Source organism: Falco biarmicus, chromosome 13 (genome assembly GCF_023638135.1).
Source record: "Falco biarmicus isolate bFalBia1 chromosome 13, bFalBia1.pri, whole genome shotgun sequence".
Lineage (NCBI taxonomy): Eukaryota > Metazoa > Chordata > Aves > Falconiformes > Falconidae > Falco > Falco biarmicus.
The window spans coordinates 29,524,946-29,541,494 of record NC_079300.1 but is presented as its reverse complement, the minus strand read 5'-3'; the positions used below and the strand labels follow the sequence as shown (position 1 = coordinate 29,541,494).

The 16,549-nt window shown below is 41.5% G+C and overlaps 1 protein-coding gene across 11 annotated transcripts in view; it reads left to right on the top strand.

The window, feature by feature from the left end:
- Window positions 1-16,549, top strand: part of FARP2 (FERM, ARH/RhoGEF and pleckstrin domain protein 2) — an 81,310-nt gene that overhangs the window by 827 nt on the left and 63,934 nt on the right. For all 11 annotated transcript variants that reach the window (XR_008825075.1, XM_056357875.1, XM_056357879.1 and 8 more), the window contains exon 2: window positions 3,576-3,809. Coding sequence is in view for 10 of the 11 variants with exons in the window: in XM_056357875.1 (XP_056213850.1) it covers window positions 3,606-3,809 (204 nt within the window). In the remaining variant the exon portion in view is untranslated. The remainder of the gene's footprint in view (window positions 1-3,575; window positions 3,810-16,549) is intronic.

Below are 16,549 nucleotides of genomic sequence, written 5' to 3'. Positions count from 1 at the left end.
ATGCTAATGGGGTGTTACTGCCTGGTGAAAAATAAGAGTAAAGTTTGCTTCTGGTGGATTGAAGGGACCTGGTTTGAGAGCTCCTGCTGAGACCGCTCCCTCGCTGCTCTGTGCAGGCTCCCACTGAGTGCAGGTGGTGGGGATCCCTTCCTATGGGAGGCACGGATCAACCTGCTCACACCGGGGAGCTGGGAGACTGGTGTTACTTCAGACCAGCCTTCTGCACAGGCAGGGGATGGAGCATCGTGGTGACTTTGTGACTGACCAACAGACACTGTAGTCGGAGGAGTTCCTTTGAAAGCCCGTGGTATCTTGAGCGGGCATACCCTCAGGTGGAAGCTGCCTTTCCAGGTTTGCTGCTAGCTGAAAACTACTGGTTTGCTTCTGAAAAATAAGTTTATTGCATCCAAGTAGAAGATAAAATTCATTGTGATTTCGAAGTTATTTCAAAAAGGCAATAAAAAGTACATAGCTACTTAAAGTTTGTAAATTTTTGTACCATTTGCTCCTTCAGTTGGGGCTGAGAGCGATGGTCGTTCTGTTACTGTTCTTCAGGAAGCTCATTTAGCTTTGGTGCCTGGTCCCGATTTATAGGAAATTATCAGGATAAACACTTAGTGCAAAAAAGTTTTGGGTGGGTGAATGCAAGGAAGATTTTTTCCTTAGAACTGCTTATATTGTGGTAACATTGCATTATAGTTTTGCATTCATGAGAGGGTAAATGAGACCTTGTTCAGCTTGCCTGGCATGGGAGGCTTTCGGTGCTGTTGGACACTTTCTCTGCTTTGCCCGCAGAGCCTCTCTTCCTGGTGCTTGCAGCCTGCCAGGCTTCACTCTTTCGTTTTCCTCCACGTTCCATTTAGTCAGCCCCTTTAACTGAAATACTTCCTCAGTCATGGCACAACTGTTTTTGTTAAAAAATGTCATTTATAGTCAGCTTACGTAAAACATGATGCGTTTCTATGATTGGTGGTGAAACTGGAAATAGTGATTGGCTTGGTTAGTACTTCTCACACTTCTGGTTTTTGAGGCAATTGGAGCAGGTCGGGCTATTTGGGAATTTTTAATAATTGTAATGGCTTTAATAGTGTGCACCGGAGAGGAATTGGATGTGGCGTGGAGAAATGCTTTCAACTGCAGTACAGCGGGCAGGGCCCTGCTTTTCTAGGGAAACATGGATTGCTTCTGCATGTTGTGTTTTCTGCCTAGGTGCTTGTTAGACCTTTAAAATATCAGTATATGCTGGCTGGAGACTAGTCTAGTGGTAAGTATTTTTAGGAAAGCGTCCTTAGCCCCCCTGGGTTCACTCTTCCTGTTTAGACCTGTAAGGAAGGACTTTGACATCTGCAGTTTCTGTTTGATGTGACTTTGGTCTCTCCTTGCTGGTATCTAAAGCTAGTAGAAATACCCAAGATCTCCTCGTTTAGCCTGGAGTTGGCTGGCCTGCCTGCCTTGCCTTTGGGAACTCGCTGGCTTCTGCTAGAGGCGAGGCTGCCAAAGCCTCTCTGCCATGAGGCTGCTCCGTGTGCTACCTTGGCTGTCACTGCTCATGTCTTTTTCCTTTTGAGTAACTGCAGCGTCTGTCCCTTCTAGTAGCTCTTTATTCAGAATGGGATGAGTGTGTTCATGGAGTACTAATTGTAAGAGCAGTTGTGTAATAAATAGCCTTGTGAAAAGTGTAACTGATTCTGAGCAGCTTCAGTTCCATCTGAATGGTAGTAGCAAAATTTTACCATGTGGTTAAGTTACAAGGACACAGTATCAAGGCGGTATAGATGACACAGAGCTATGGTTTCTCTTCAGATTAGCAGTTAGAGGTGTAACCTGGGCAGCTGGCCCTGCTGATTTTTGCTGTTGCAGTGATTTTAAAAGTTTTTCTCCTTTGCTGCATGGCCACGCAAACTGGGAAGTTCAGTGAAAAGATGTGCGCAAAACAGTCTAAGAAAGAAAATTTCTGCTAATTTGTTACCTTAAAACTGGTAGGTTAGGCACTGGGCAGCGTACACACACTTCTAAGGTTGTGATCATCCTTCTCACACTTTCTCGTTTTGTGTGTTGTCAGTTGGGAAACTGGAGGTGTCTCTGCAGTGGTCTTGAGCTCCATCATGGCTCTGCAGCACTCACAAGGGCTCTGAGAGACACCTAAGCCAAACAAGCCTTGTAGTGTAATTAGGAAGGAGGCAGCTGCCTCCTCTCCTGTGACAAGTTTATCTGTACAGGTGTCTGCAAGTATAAAAAGAAAAAAACCCATAAAGCTGAAATCCACTGTTCTGCAAGCCAGGAAGATGTTTGACCAGTCTCAGTGGGTACAAAGATTAATACCTACCCCGCGCCCCCCCCGCCCCTAATTTTTGACTACATGTGTGGTTGGCTCCACTTAGATTCACAGTGCGGACTGCCTGCCTACTCAAAGCGTAGAGGGACAAAGGAATGTTTTCATGATCTGCCTCACTCCTTTTTAGACAAAACACGTTTATTATGAAACAGTAATCTAACACTTCATTGAATTTTTTGTAGTGTGGTGGCCATGCCAAGGCTGTCCCAGTATCAGTATCCCCGTACTTTTGGTAGTTCACATGGAGTGTGATATGTAGGAAATGCAACCGAAAGCACTGAGGAGCCTGTATGTTTCTGCATGTATTTCTGCTGAGTGCCTTGCACGCTGTTGCCAAATACTTTATGCCAGTGGCTTTGTTGGGCACATTGCATCCTGAGCACACGTGCCTCACATTCATGTCGACCCTGCTGCAATCCCTGTGCAAATATTGCCACTGTTCCTGTGGCGCGGAGGGCTGGGGAGGCATGCAAGTCTTTTTCCCCTGTGTCAAATTAAAACATTTGCTTTTCAACGACTGCCACTGAACCATGAAAGTAAGGATCAAGATACAAGAGTCAGCCTACTTGAACTAGTGTAGATTTCTGTAATTGAGATTTTTGTCCACTGACTTAATCTGGGTACAGTGTGGGTTTGCTAATAAGGTGAAGAACTGTTATCTGCTGCAGAAATCTGCATTATGAAGGCTCTGAGCAGCCAGCATTGGTTGGCATAGTTACAGTTTTGCATGAGTCGTCATTTTGGGGGATGAAGAAAGTTAATTGTTCCTGTTATCTTGGGGTGTGGTCCGATGTTGTAGCAAAGTCAACAGGATGGCTAGGTACCAGTGAGAGGCAGAGTCCTGCCTGACCCTTCGCTGCCTGCGGCTTTTCTTGTGCTGTCAGCAGCACTCGTGCTGCTTGTGGTGTCCTTGGTTAGTGAGCTAAATTGGCAGAAAAATTAATTGGAAATTAAAATGTCAATATGATAGTGGGTAGAGGGCACAGGTTTGAGTATCCTGTTTCCTAGCCATGTTTTGGGATAGTTGTGTTTTTTAGGGTGGGTTTTTTTTCCTCCACTTATTTTTCTTCCCAGTAGCTGGATTTTTGACCTGAGTTTCATCAACTTTTTCATTGGTTTTAATAGCGGGAGGAAGAGCATTAAATAAGGACTTGGCGTGTGATTGTGCTTTAGTGGGTATTATTTTCATATGGGGTGTCAGTGGAAAACTTTCAGGCGGTAACCTTCTATTTTCTTCCAGGTTTCTTTAGACCCTGCTCAGTGCTGAAAGATGGGAGAGATAGAAGGAACGTACAGAGTCTTGCAGACTCCTGGCTCTCGTTTGGGTGTCCAGAAAAATGCGGGAGTGAGTACCTTGGAGCCGGGACAGAACCTCTCTACTGCAGTGGCATCATCTCCTGCCAAAATGCACGAGCGGGACCTACCGATCAAAATAAAGATGTTGGACAACACGGTGGAAGTACTTGACATTGAGGTAAGAGAGGTTTAAACCTGCTATCAAGTACACTTAGCCTCCAATAATGTAAAGCTCATAGGATGTGCTACTGTACAGAGGCGATATTTGAATAAAGATTCCTGTAGGGATTTTACCTACTTAGAAGTAGTTAAATAAGTAGCACATCTTGTTGTTTTAAAATCTTTTAAGTATAACAGATGTTTTGTGTTTTTAACAGCCTTTAAATACAAGCACATACTGTAACAAGCAGCTTTAACTGTTATTTGCTTTGGGGGAACACCAACTGTCTTCTGCCAAAGTGTTCTTGCTTCCTGAGCCACTTGCAGCTTTGTTGATTTGGCAGCTGGGACAGCAGAGGAGCTTTCTTTTAGTTACTATTTTTTATTAATTATTTTAATGGCTTCTTCACTCCTCTTCAACTGAACTAGCTCCTGTTTAAAGTTTTTGCTTGTTGCCTCACTTTGGGAGGAAGGCACCAGAGGAGTAGTGATGTTTCTGAAAATTTCTATTAAAACTCTACTTGCTGGGCTATTGGGGAAATCAGCCTTAAGAAATACAAACTGTGCTCATATTGCGGTGGTTCTGTTTTTAAACAAAAAAATATTTTTGTTCTTCAGATTCTTGTTTCATTCTCAGCATTAACCTCAGATTTTAGTTTTAGCTTGGCTAAAGATCTGTTGTTACAAAACAGACTTGTTCTGGTGAAGATATTCAGCTATCAGATATTCTGCGTTAGTATCAGACTGACTTTAAATTAGCACTTGTAGCCTTAGTTTGTTGCACAGATGTAAACAGGTTTTTCCAAGTAGAGTAAAAAAGATATGGAGCTTTGAAGAAATAGTGGCTTTTGGGGATGTCTTCTATAGATTGCTGTCCAGCTGTTCAACACTCAAACATGAAATCTAATTTTGTAAAATTTTTTTTTTGGTTCAGTGTGAGGCTGTGCCTATATCCTCCCACCTGAGGACACAGAGGGTACAGCAAACCCATCCACCCCTCATTTACTGCATACAACCCACATCTGATGACTTTGATTCTTTTGATGTGTGATTTTTTTTTTGTTTGGTTTTTTTTTCAAGTTGGTGTAGACATTGGTGCTTTTGTGATTTGATTTTAAAAAAGAAGAAAAAGCGCTAAGCAACTGCCCCAACTCTATAATTTTCAAAATTGATGCAAGTCTACTGTAAACTGTTAAAATCAAGAAAGAATTTCTAACTCCTGGTCTCTGCTTTATTACATGAAGTTAATGACTGGAAATCTCCTGTATAGCCTAAAGCATAGATGTTTTCCTTCTCTTCCTTGTCATATCTGTACCAACTCTGCCTGCTCTTCTCATGCAAATCTTCCAGTTTCCTCAGTAACCTTACCCTCTTCATCTTTATAACTCTTATCTGGCTCTTTCTGACACAGTCAAAGCCTATTTTATTGTCTTTGATCTACTGCTGAAGGAAAATGCTTTGTCTACACTTGCCTCAGAAACCTTTTCAGCCTTCAGACTTGCTGATGCTCAGGTGGCCCTGCGGTCCTGTCCTGGAGCTCTGTGCTAGCATCTCTGCTGTTCTCTAACCTCTGAGCACCTTCCCTTGGTTCCCCTTAGTTCTTGCCTGTGCTCGGTATGGTTCACTACTTCCACAATACCTTGTTTTTTGAAACTGTCTTGACCTGGTTCTCCTTCATGTGCTGGAACAGTCTGGGCTATAGATCCTCCCAGTTATCTTCATTGCTCTCTGGCTTCCATTGCAGGTCCAGTTTAGTTCCGTCCTTAACCCCTTGTCTTGCCCTATAGGACTTTGTTGTTAAGTCTTACCATTGAATGTAAATTCAGCTGTGGCTTGTTCTTCACGATGTCTAAACTCTGGATTGTCTCTCAGCTCTAAATAAAATCAGCCTTTGCCTGGTGAAACTTGGTTTTCATATTTATGTGTCAACATCAAGCTTCGCATGTATAAAACATAAATTCCTCATGCTAGTTTTTTGGCTGCTGTGAGTCATACTCCAGTCTCCCCTGTCTGACCAATAATGTGGTTTATATTCGCCTCTGATTCCTTCACTTCCTTTAGCAGGCCACCCTGTGCAGGCGTGCTTGCAATCTCTAGGGTGGTACTATTTAACTAAACAGCTAAAACTGATCCCATCCCAGGACCACCTCATTTCACACCTTTGTTGTTGCAGTCACCTTGTCGGCTTCAGCCTCTCTAGTCCTGCTCTGTATGTACCTGTTTTGCATGTTGCAGTGAGTATCAACCCACTCAGTTGTTCCTAGCAGCTGCTACTGCCTGACCATTTTTTGTTTCACTTCACTGGCTCCCTCTCTTTGTAGCTTCAAATGTAGGTTGCTTACCTCCGCTTTCAAGGTCCTTCAGGGCCCTGTCTGTAGTCTCCTGCAAGAAGGTACTCGGCTCCATCCCCTAAGTGGGCCACAGTGCAGTACCATTGTAGGTGGTTTTTTTCCCATCACAATAGAGGTTCCCTTAATCAGGAGCTATCTTAGTTTTCTCTTTTTACCTGGAAAGCTCTCTTGGGTTGTGACATCCACGGAAACACCTGAATTTGGGCATCTAGCATGCTGAGGCCATAGTTAATATCATACTGTTCTTCTTTACAAGGTCATTCGGAACTGAACAACTTGGAAACTTTTGCCTGGTGTTGTAAGCGGTGAGAAGGGGTCATCCTTTGTTCATTTGCACAGCATCGAGCACAAAACGGTCCATAGTCAGCAACTCTGATGTTGCTAATGCCAATACACTGCCTACATTGCCTTTCATTTTTGTCTAAAGAGGTAGCAAATGATAGCAAACAGGGATGAGGTATTAAATTGTAACCCTCTGCCTCCTAAGTTCGGTGGACTGCTGGGATAGCAGTAACTGCTGACTGCTGTTTGTGATGGAAAATTGAAATTTTTCACTTGGGGATTGTGGGAGAGAATTAGGAAGAGTCAGCCACATTTACTGAATAGGTGTGGGCTAGCACAGATGTTCTTGGGTTTTTTTAAAACACAATGGGAGAAATTAGTGATTAAGCAGCTGTCCTAGAGGGATTGAGGCTCTGATTGTAGTGCTGCTTGCCCACTCCTCTTTGCTTTTGCATTATTTTTTTTCCACTGGGTGTGGAAATGAGGTGGTGGTGTCATTATGTGTTTCGTAGGGCTTGTGTGTATTGATTCAGGTCAGTAATAATTCTACAGTGTAGTGGGACACTGAAGCCTTTCTCATAGGTGCTGTTGGCACTGTCTTCTGGAGATGTCGCTTATGGCAAAAGTGTTTGGGGTTTTTTTTTTCCTCTATTCAGATAATTTTCCCTTCTTTCTGTTAGGAACTATGGTAAATACCCTTTTACTGAGAAAAGTGGTGTGTTGGTGGAAGAGACTGACTAGGCACAGTGGTCAGCTTCTGGAGAGGGGTCTTCTCTGTGCAGCATGGTAGAGAAGCTGATGCAGGAGCCCTGTTTACTGCCTTGCTTCTGATGCTGTCTAAAATGAGCCACATCAGCAATTTTAACTGTATGGGATAAACAGAGTTGCTGCAATGATGATATAATCCATGCAGCTTTTCCTCGTTATCCCCTCCTTTCTCCAAGATGCATTTAAAACACTTGCTTGTCTCCCAGCAGGTGTTGGTGGATACTCCCATTTGATAGCTCTTCCCCATCACTTGAGTTTTTTAATTTGCCAAAGAGCAAGAAAAGGACTGACAAAGTGGCATAACAGATGGGACAAGAACACAATAGGAAAGGACAACCTTTCCTTCATGTTATTGTAGTATTTAGAACAGTGTGTTAAAAGGTCATTATGGTGACATTCCACTGCCTTTAGTCTAAAATCCACTGTCTCTGTCCGCTCTCACCATTTGTACTGTAAGTTTCCTTTCTAACTATGAATCGCGTTAATCAGTAAGAGTGAGCTGTTCTTTAAAGTATGCTGGGGCAGAGCTCTTCTCCAGGGAATCTATTTTGAGTGTTAGGGGATAGAGTAATGCTCAAATGTTTTCTAGGATTTAAAAAATTGAAAATTGGGTGTTTATGGTTTCTCCTTTTCCTCCCAAAACAGAAAAGAGAATGAAACATATCCATCCAAAGCTAGGCTGGAATATTAATTATTTTAATGAGATGTGGGGTTTCCCTTTTTATAGGCAGCTTGTTTAGTCAGTTCAAATCTTGCATGTGCCATATCACGGAGTATCTGTCCTATTCCCTCCAAGCTAAGTCTGTCCAAATGGGTGGTTTTGCAGACTACTAGCTGAATGATTGGAAAATTCAATTTAATTCAAACAGTGGGCACACTTAAAAGTAATCAGGGTTTTACAATAGAAGTTCTGCCAGCTTTCCTGATTTTCTTAAGAGGTTAAGCATGGAGGCCTTTGATCAGCGTAAAAATATTGCAGACTGTTAAGTGGAAGGGCCTAGGCTGGGTTTAATTTGCCAAAAAGACCATTTGGAGAAATTGTGCTTGTCTGGTGCTGGTTATGGAAGACAATAAAAGGTGCTGCAAGAAAGGATAACTTAAGCTATAGGAATTTAGGGTATAGGAAGTTTTGATTTACACTTACTGAAAGCTTTTGCGTTCATTTGTGGTAGAGTTGGAAGCGGAGCATGTTACAGCAACAAACATATGGGCTGTCAAAGACATGGAGTACAGCATGAGTGCCTGGGTTAGAGGAAACAAGGGGTCTTTTTGCATGACTTAGTTGGAAGAAGAGTGATACTGAGTAGGTGAGAGTCTGGTGCTGTCTTAAAATCCCAGTAAGTGAAATCATGGTTTAGTCAATAAGAAAGGGGTCAGACTTGTCGCATCCTCCAGCTGCTTTCTCCGATGCAATACTTTTTTGGGGGTCTGTAGGCAAGCAGACTGTAAGGTCTGCCTCTCTGACCCCGATTTCTCTTTGCACTAGCTTGTAAGACGTTTAATGGAATTGCTGCCATAATGTGATGTTTAATATTTGGTCCGTATGTTGTTTCTTATGTAGGAAAGGTGTGCTTACTTTCTTACATGAATTATGCTCTATGCTCTGAGAAAGTGCCCCAGAAAGAGAAGTTTAGATTCTCATGCTTCAGGTTTATCAGACTCTGTCTGGGGAGAACTTGACACTTCTTCAGTTGTGTGTACTTCCTCTTCTCCTTCTGTTTGAACATAAAATATAATTTGAGAGTGTGAAATACTTAGGTGTTATGTTATAGTTGAACTTTTATCTATTTTTACCTACAGGAGAATGAATTATGTAGAACTGTTATAGCCATCATAAAATAATAGCACAGTTAGTGCTCAGCAAAACCAGGTGGGTCTGCCTGCCTGCTCTACTCAGTGCAAAAACTTAAAACTAGAATATTCTCTTTCATGCTATTGTTTGTTGGGTTGCTTTGAGTACACAAGTCTATGAGTTTTGTGGTTTTTTTTAAAAAAAATGAAGTAACTTGTGTCTCAATAAAACATAAGTCTTGGTATTATGCACGCGTTAATAGTACGAGTTAGCTTTGTTGGTTTGCATTTGCCTTAGATTTGAGCTAACTTGTGTTTCTTGTGCTGGGATTTCAGTTTTGTCTTGCAGTCTTACCATGCTCTGAAGTATTGTTTAAGGCTTTGTGGGTTAGGCGAGTGCAGATGTTCTGGTGCCTTGGAGTGTGAAGCTGGGCCTTAGGAAAATGCTTCGTTTTGTTGGGATTTTTCATGTTTTCTGTATTTCTACCAGACCTGTTCCCTTGTGCATGACTTACTTTCTTGAAGGTTGCTGTATCTGTTCTCATTTTCTTACCAAGGACGTGAAAGACAGAGCATGTTCCTCATCCCTGTGGCACTTTGCAGTGTGTCCCTCTCCCTCTAGCACTGGTGGGCTGCCTGGGAGGGAAGTGCTTGACTCCACTGCTGTTTGTCAGAAAAGGCTAGTCAAAAAAAGATTACGCTTTCTCCCCTCCTCCCTTATTAGGTATCGTCCTCTCCATGCTCGTGTCTATTTTGGACTTTACTGATGTATCCTGTAACACTTACTATTATATTACTACAAAATTTAAGTGACTTAATCTGTCCTAAGTTGAAAACAGTTAATTGATGATTACTCAGTCCAATATTGGTACTGTCTTTGCTGGCAACCTTTATGACTCTTCCTTGGTTTATTTAAATTTACAAATTGCGTTATTAAAATTGCAAAATTACTTTAGATCCTTATGCTTAGAATAGAATAGAGTAACTATGTTTAGTTGTTCTGGTTTCTGTGCAGTTTGCAGGCATCTGTAATTGAAAAGGTGTCATGAAAATGGCACCTCTTCAGGTGCTCATTGTTTCCGACCAGCCATTAGAGCCTGTGACCATGAGTCACTGTAGTCAAGGGTCCTGAAATCAGGAGCTGGGCTAGGAGCGCAGGAGGGATTTCGGGACAGCCGAAGAAGCAATCTGACAGCTTGTACGTGTGTCGTGACTTCCTGCAGTTTGGAGAGTGTTTTTGGCTCATGCATACTGGAAAATGCTGCTTATCTGTAACTTCTTATGGTAGTGTTAGTACCTGTAAGAACTTTGTTGGGGCTCAAGCTGAAATTATGTAGCTTAAAATGCTATTATTGAGCAGTTTTAAGTAAGAAATACACATCTGTTAAAAATGGAGAGCGTAGTGGGCACTGCAAAACATTTACTCTGATTTTTCAGAGAGGCCATCCTTACTGCAGGCCATGGCAAACCCCGAGCACGTCGCCAGTGTTAGCGGCATTACAGATTCTCCGGCAGGACCAGGCAGCCTGCTGCCACCTCTTTGGCAGAGCCAGGCTCTGGCATGAGCTGCTCTCCCGCCTCTCCCTCGCTCTCTCTTCAACTGCTTTTTCCCCTCTGTGTTGTAAAAGTATTAACAGCTTAAATATGTGGGAAGTAGGGGGACAGGCTGCTTCTGAATCCTATTAAGCGCTATGCTGAAGGAATCAAGTATTAGTTAGCTTGTGTTTTTCTTCCCTGACTGGGAAGAAATAATCAAAATTCCAGAAAGAATCATAGCCAGATGTTTGTCATTGCTCCGGTTTGACTCTCCTAAATATGGCAAATAAGCTGCCTTAGGACTTATTTTAGTCTGACCTCAGAAGAGAAAGTTAGTAATTCACTATTTAAAATTTGAAGTTATTATAGGGTTTTAAAAAAAAGTAATTGAAGCTTTGCAATTTGTGTACTGTTTAATTCTACTGTATATTTTTTTTAGACCTGTTATTTTGTGTTTGGGGAGTTGCCCTTTTTGATGCTATGTAGGAATGCGGTATTGGGTGGGGAAAGGTAAAATGGCAGCCATTTTATTCATGGACCTTTGGTGTTTGTGTTTTTTGTTGGTATGTTGTTTTGGTTTTTTGTTTTTTGGTGGTTTTTTTGTTGTTTTTTTAAGAGAAGATGTGAACTTAAATTGTATTATAAAAACCATTTACTACTTTAAAGTTTTCTCGACTTTAGGTGTCCCATTATGTGAAAAGAAAATTGAGTCACGCTGCAGCAAAGGAGAAACGTCTGAATATTCCTGTATGAAAAGTGTATTATATGCACATATTGTAATTTAAAACACAGAAACCATTTAGTAGAATGGTGATCAGGTGTTAGCACAGGCTTTGAAATAGGGATGTAATGGATTGAGTTCGTAACTGTTTGTATAGCTGTGATGTACTATAGTGCCTTCAGCATGTGAAGTACATAGATGAAAAACTCTTGTACGGGTTCAGAAGAGCGAACTGAGGAAGAGAGCCACGTTTGCGTAGCCTAACACTGAGTTGGTATAAAGCCGAACCCTTTTTAACCTCTCTTTAAGTTATTGTAAGCACACTGAGAATGTTCTGCCTGAAATTGTTCTGTCTGGATGAGATCTGATAAAGTAAACCAATGCATAACATAATGGTCTTGGCATACATGCAGCCGTACAATTCTTGTACTTAATTCCTTTCAGATGCCTTCCAAAGTAACTGGTACACAACCTTGTAAAGAAGAAGCTGTTACCTGTTAGGTTCCTTACTAATTCCAATAATGTGCTGTCATGACTAGTAAAGCAAGGAAATACTGTTAGTTTCTTAAACACTTCTGCAGCATGCAGGTGTTAATTGCTTTTTTTCGTAACCTAGTGACAAACGATAGTGACAATCAGCTGAAATCAGGTCAGTCTTATGCCATTCTATGAAAATAACTGTAAGAAATGCTGTATTCTAAGAAGAGAGAGCCTGAAAGTGAAAAAAAAGAACCCCAAACAACCCACAGCCAGCTAAAGACAGCTACAGAAATACAGCCTGCTACGAAGCAGTTCAGAGAAATTTTGGGTTAGTGCCTACCGAAAAAAGGGACTTGATGTTGAGCAAGGAATGGTGTCTCTTGGTACCCAGCAGAATTCAGAGAAGCACAGCCTTGTGAACATGTATGTAAATAAACAGGATTGCAAAAGCATACCTGTGTCATCTGTTTCTCCTTGCAGCAAAACGCATTTCTGGCAGTGCAATGTTGCCTACTTGTGTAAGAGGGAGACCATGTAAACTGAATATTTAAAAAGCTGTGCTGTGGTGACAATACCTTGTGTAAAAGATCTGCTTTTCAAGACTGTGATGTTGGATGTGGAGCGGGGGAAGACCCCTCAATCTGACGGAACAGTCGTTCATTAATAAAAATAAGCATTTTAAAAGAAAAGGGAGAAAAAAATCAAAGAGAATTGAGCTGCCAAGTAGTCTATATCATGAGTTCAGAGACACTCCTGGAAGTCTTTGAAAAGCTCCTTAATGTGCTGCTGCCCCGACCTGAGCTGCATGTTTGAAACCCACAGGTACAAAACAGGGAGGTGAAACGCAAGTCAAGCTATCTAAATTGGAGTATATTGCTCTTTCGTAATCTCTTGTCACTTGGGGTAGGACTTGTGATGCCTTTTTGATGTGTTTGTAGCACCATGCTTGGGTTTTGTACACATGCTTCTGTATTTTAGAGCATTTGTGATGGTGAAAGCAGGTTTGAAAACGTTACCTAAGAAGTAATTTCTGCCCAGCCTCACGGCAGAGGAATGAAGTATTTTAACTACTAATGCCTCCTCACTGCTCAGGCCAGCCTTGAGAGGTGATGTTTCCCCGGGTGATCAGAAGCAACGGGAGCTCAGTTTTAAGCTTGCTTTCCCAGCACTGAGATCCAGGCTGATGTTTCACATCTCTGCTATCTGAGGTGCTGCTCTTCTCTGACTGCCCCTAGCAGAAGGCTTGGGCACAGCACCTGGTGGAGCCTGGGCACAAAACACTAAAATTAAAATGCTAAAATACCTATATTGATTTAAAAAAAAGGAAAGAGGGCTTTGTAGAGACTGTTAGAGCTGTCCGATGTGTCTTCAACTGAAATCATGAAGGACAGGCATCACTGTGCCTTGAAACCAGAGATGTAGGAAAGACTTGTGCTGCCAAGGGGGAAGTTAACAAAGCTTTGGCCTTATCTAATCTGACCTGTAGGTATTTATTAACCTATCACCATGGTAATTAACCTCTGCTCAAAGTACAGTGGGGAGTGATGTTAAGGCAGCTGGTACAATTCCAGTTTTGCACAAAACAAAGTTTTGGCTTTTCCTGTAAAAATACCTAATCTGTATAAAGAATCTTTCATGACAGTCTTATTTCTTTGATCTTTTAAACTCGTTTCCTTTGGGCAGGCTTCCTCAAAGCAGTGTGCCAACCTGAAGTGCCGTAAGACGTTGCAGGGAAAGACCAGATCAAATCTGGTTGATGTGGGCATGGATGATGGTTTTGAGGCAAAAGCATAATTAATGGAGAAAGACTTGTAATTTTAGTAACCTTTTTTATGAACAAAGGGATACAAAGTATTGTCTGTATTTAAAAAGACTTAAAAATGTAGATTTTTATTTATATGCATATATGTATGTGTAATGATGCTGTGCAAGTTCCTAGAATACCTACAGTCCAAATAGGTGGTGGCCAGGCACGTTAGAGGGAGTAGGTGTAAGGAAGGTTCAGTGGTTTACACAAGTGCATGGGAAAGTTCAGGGAGAAAAAAATGATACCATCAGTCTCCTAACTTCAAGTTTCTTAGCTTTATTACACCGTTGTACGGCTTGCATGAACAAAATAGGTGCTTAGACATTCTGTTTTGAACCTTGCTTTCTTCAAGTAGAAGGCTTTTCTCGAGAATGGTTAGTAATGGCATATAGCCTATTTTGACAGAAAGCCATTTTTATAAGTAGGCATTTGTATCCGACCTTGGTTATTTCAGCTACCTGGTTGTTTAAAGGCGTGAAATAGTGCAGATATTTAATGTAGCATGCTGATGAGGCTGAACCCTTTTGAGTGTGCACTCGATGTTTGAGAAAGACTGTCAGTGTCATGTGGCTCTGGCCCTTTGCAGATTAATTGAAGTAGTGCATGCTGTAAAAGAAGCCCAGTGTCACCATTAGCACAATTTTCTGGCATTCCTACTGGCGTGATCTTTGCCGCTGCATGGGATCACCCACCCTAAAGCAGCTGCTTTCTCTGATACTGTTGCTGCTGTTGTCTGAATGTTTAATTATTAGCAAGCATTAACTGTCATGTCTAATAGTCAGGTGGTAGCATCCTGTGAGACTCTTTCCAATGATGTGGTCCAGGTTTTAATTTCGGTGACTTTACCTCTTCCCCAGGTAGTCTAGAGCAGTGTGTGAAGCAGAGGAACAGGGAGGTTCACGTTTGTATTTTTCTCTCTAGGCGATGAAAGCGACAGAATTTCTGCTCAACACCCAGTGTTTTTAATGTGGCTCTTCCATGTGCTCTTTGTATGTGGCACTTGGGGACCACGTGTTGATTGAATGCTTAACTGTGGTGCCGTTTGTTTTTTCTCTGAGCGCAATGTGTTTTGAGTGCTTCAGGTATTTCGATATGAGAGCATGTTCAGAACTTGGGACCGTTTTTGTCTCTACATGTTGTCTACCTAAGTATACATTTCCCAATCTCATTCGCATAATTCCCTCCCTGTTGGGGATCTTTTCCCATGTCAACAAATTATTGTTTTCCTACTTCCGGGCATCCATCAAGTCTAACCACTCTGGAAAAGCATGTTTGTTGGGTAGGGCTGGTTCATTTGGCAGTGAAGTGCTTTAATGCTGCTGGAACCTTTAAATGATCACAGGTTTTAAAGCTAACCTTAATTGAACGAGTCAGAGGCTTACATTTCTGAATAATTTGTCTGGCTGTGGATTATCTTTTTTAAAAAAAAAAAACTAAGAGCAAAAACCCTCTTTAAACCCCCCCTAAAACGCAACAAAACCAACCACTGAAATCTTAGGACAAAAAATCTTGGGAGGGGAGTCTTAGAATATTTTTTAAACAAAACAGTTATATCCAATATGCATAATAATGTAATAAAGTAAATTAAAATGGCTTAGACATTTTTATTTGGTTTCGCAACTTCCATGTTTGAGTAAATTGGATTTCAGCACCATGTGAAAATACTGTGAAACAATATTAAAAAAAAAAGAAAGCAAATTTTCAAGGTGTAAACATATGCTGACTGAATTTGTGAAGTAGTTATGAAGCAATTTTCAGGCTGGCGGTGTATTCCCGGAGTTCAGTCTGTGACCATGAAGTCAGGTGGCTGGGGGCAGATGTGGGGGTGTTGCTCTGACGGTGGTGCATCCCAGCAGCTGGGACTGCCCTGCGGGCACAGTGAGGGGCAGGCTGCGGGCACGGGAGACAAGGTCTGGGGGTGGGTTTAGCTTCCTTTGGGGGAGCTGGGGTTCCCCCAGCGCTGGGTAGAAAGGCTGCCACTGCCAGTGGGGGACCCCTGGCATGCTGGCAGCTGGACTATGCTCGCTTGTGTGTGTGTGTCGGGGAATTTTTTATTTATTTTTTTTTTTTTTTAAAAAAAAACAACTTCATATCACCGACTGGAGTAGAAAATGGGAAGAAGTTTCACAAACCTTATGTGCATGCTGGGTTGGCTCCTGTAGCTCTTGACCCAGTTCTGGAAGAAATAGGATTGCTGTCTGCAGTAAGTGGCAGGTAGGGACCACAGCAGAGTGAAGCAGCAGGGAGGACCTTGTACAAGAGAGTCAAATCCCCTGACGTCACAGGCTGTTTGATGCTCTGTAAGTTGTTAAATGCATTGTGAACTCTTTTTGGCATTTTCTTAGTAAAACAACTTGAAATTGGGACCTGTCAGTATATGAGTGAATAAAACAAATACCTGTATTTAAAATACAGTTTTCTTCATGAAGTATTTAAAGAAAAATTGAAATAATTGAAGCTAAAGTTCATTGTTAAATGTTCAGATAATAAAATGAAATAGTATTTAAGCAGCATTTGACTGAGCATGTGAAACCAGGGTTTGATAATCTGTTCTTCCTAGGTACCCATTTTTGTGGGGAGGCTGGGACTGTTTTCATTTGAGTTACTTGTTCCAATCAAAATTGAAGAAACTAGTAAAGTCCTGAAAAAGATGAGAGTTATTTCTTACTTTTCCAGTCTGTGGATTAAAAACTAGGTATAGAACCATAAGGTCATCTTGTTTTAGCCATTAAAACAAAAAGTTAATGAATGGTGCTCCTTGCCATCCTGTAGTATTTCCTTCTAATAAATGTGATTTAAATGTACACCTTGTATTTTTAAATGCAGTTTTTGTTTATACATGGCATTAATAGTAGTTATTAATGGGGAGTTTTGAAGGTCTTTTTTATGTCTTTTGGACAGAGATCTAACATTACAAAAGGGCTGTAGATAAACAGAACTGTAAACTCTGAAATGTTTGTATATTTCTGGTTAAGAAAGGAAATAGCAAGTCTGGTGTAATTACCATGTTTAGTTGCCAGTTG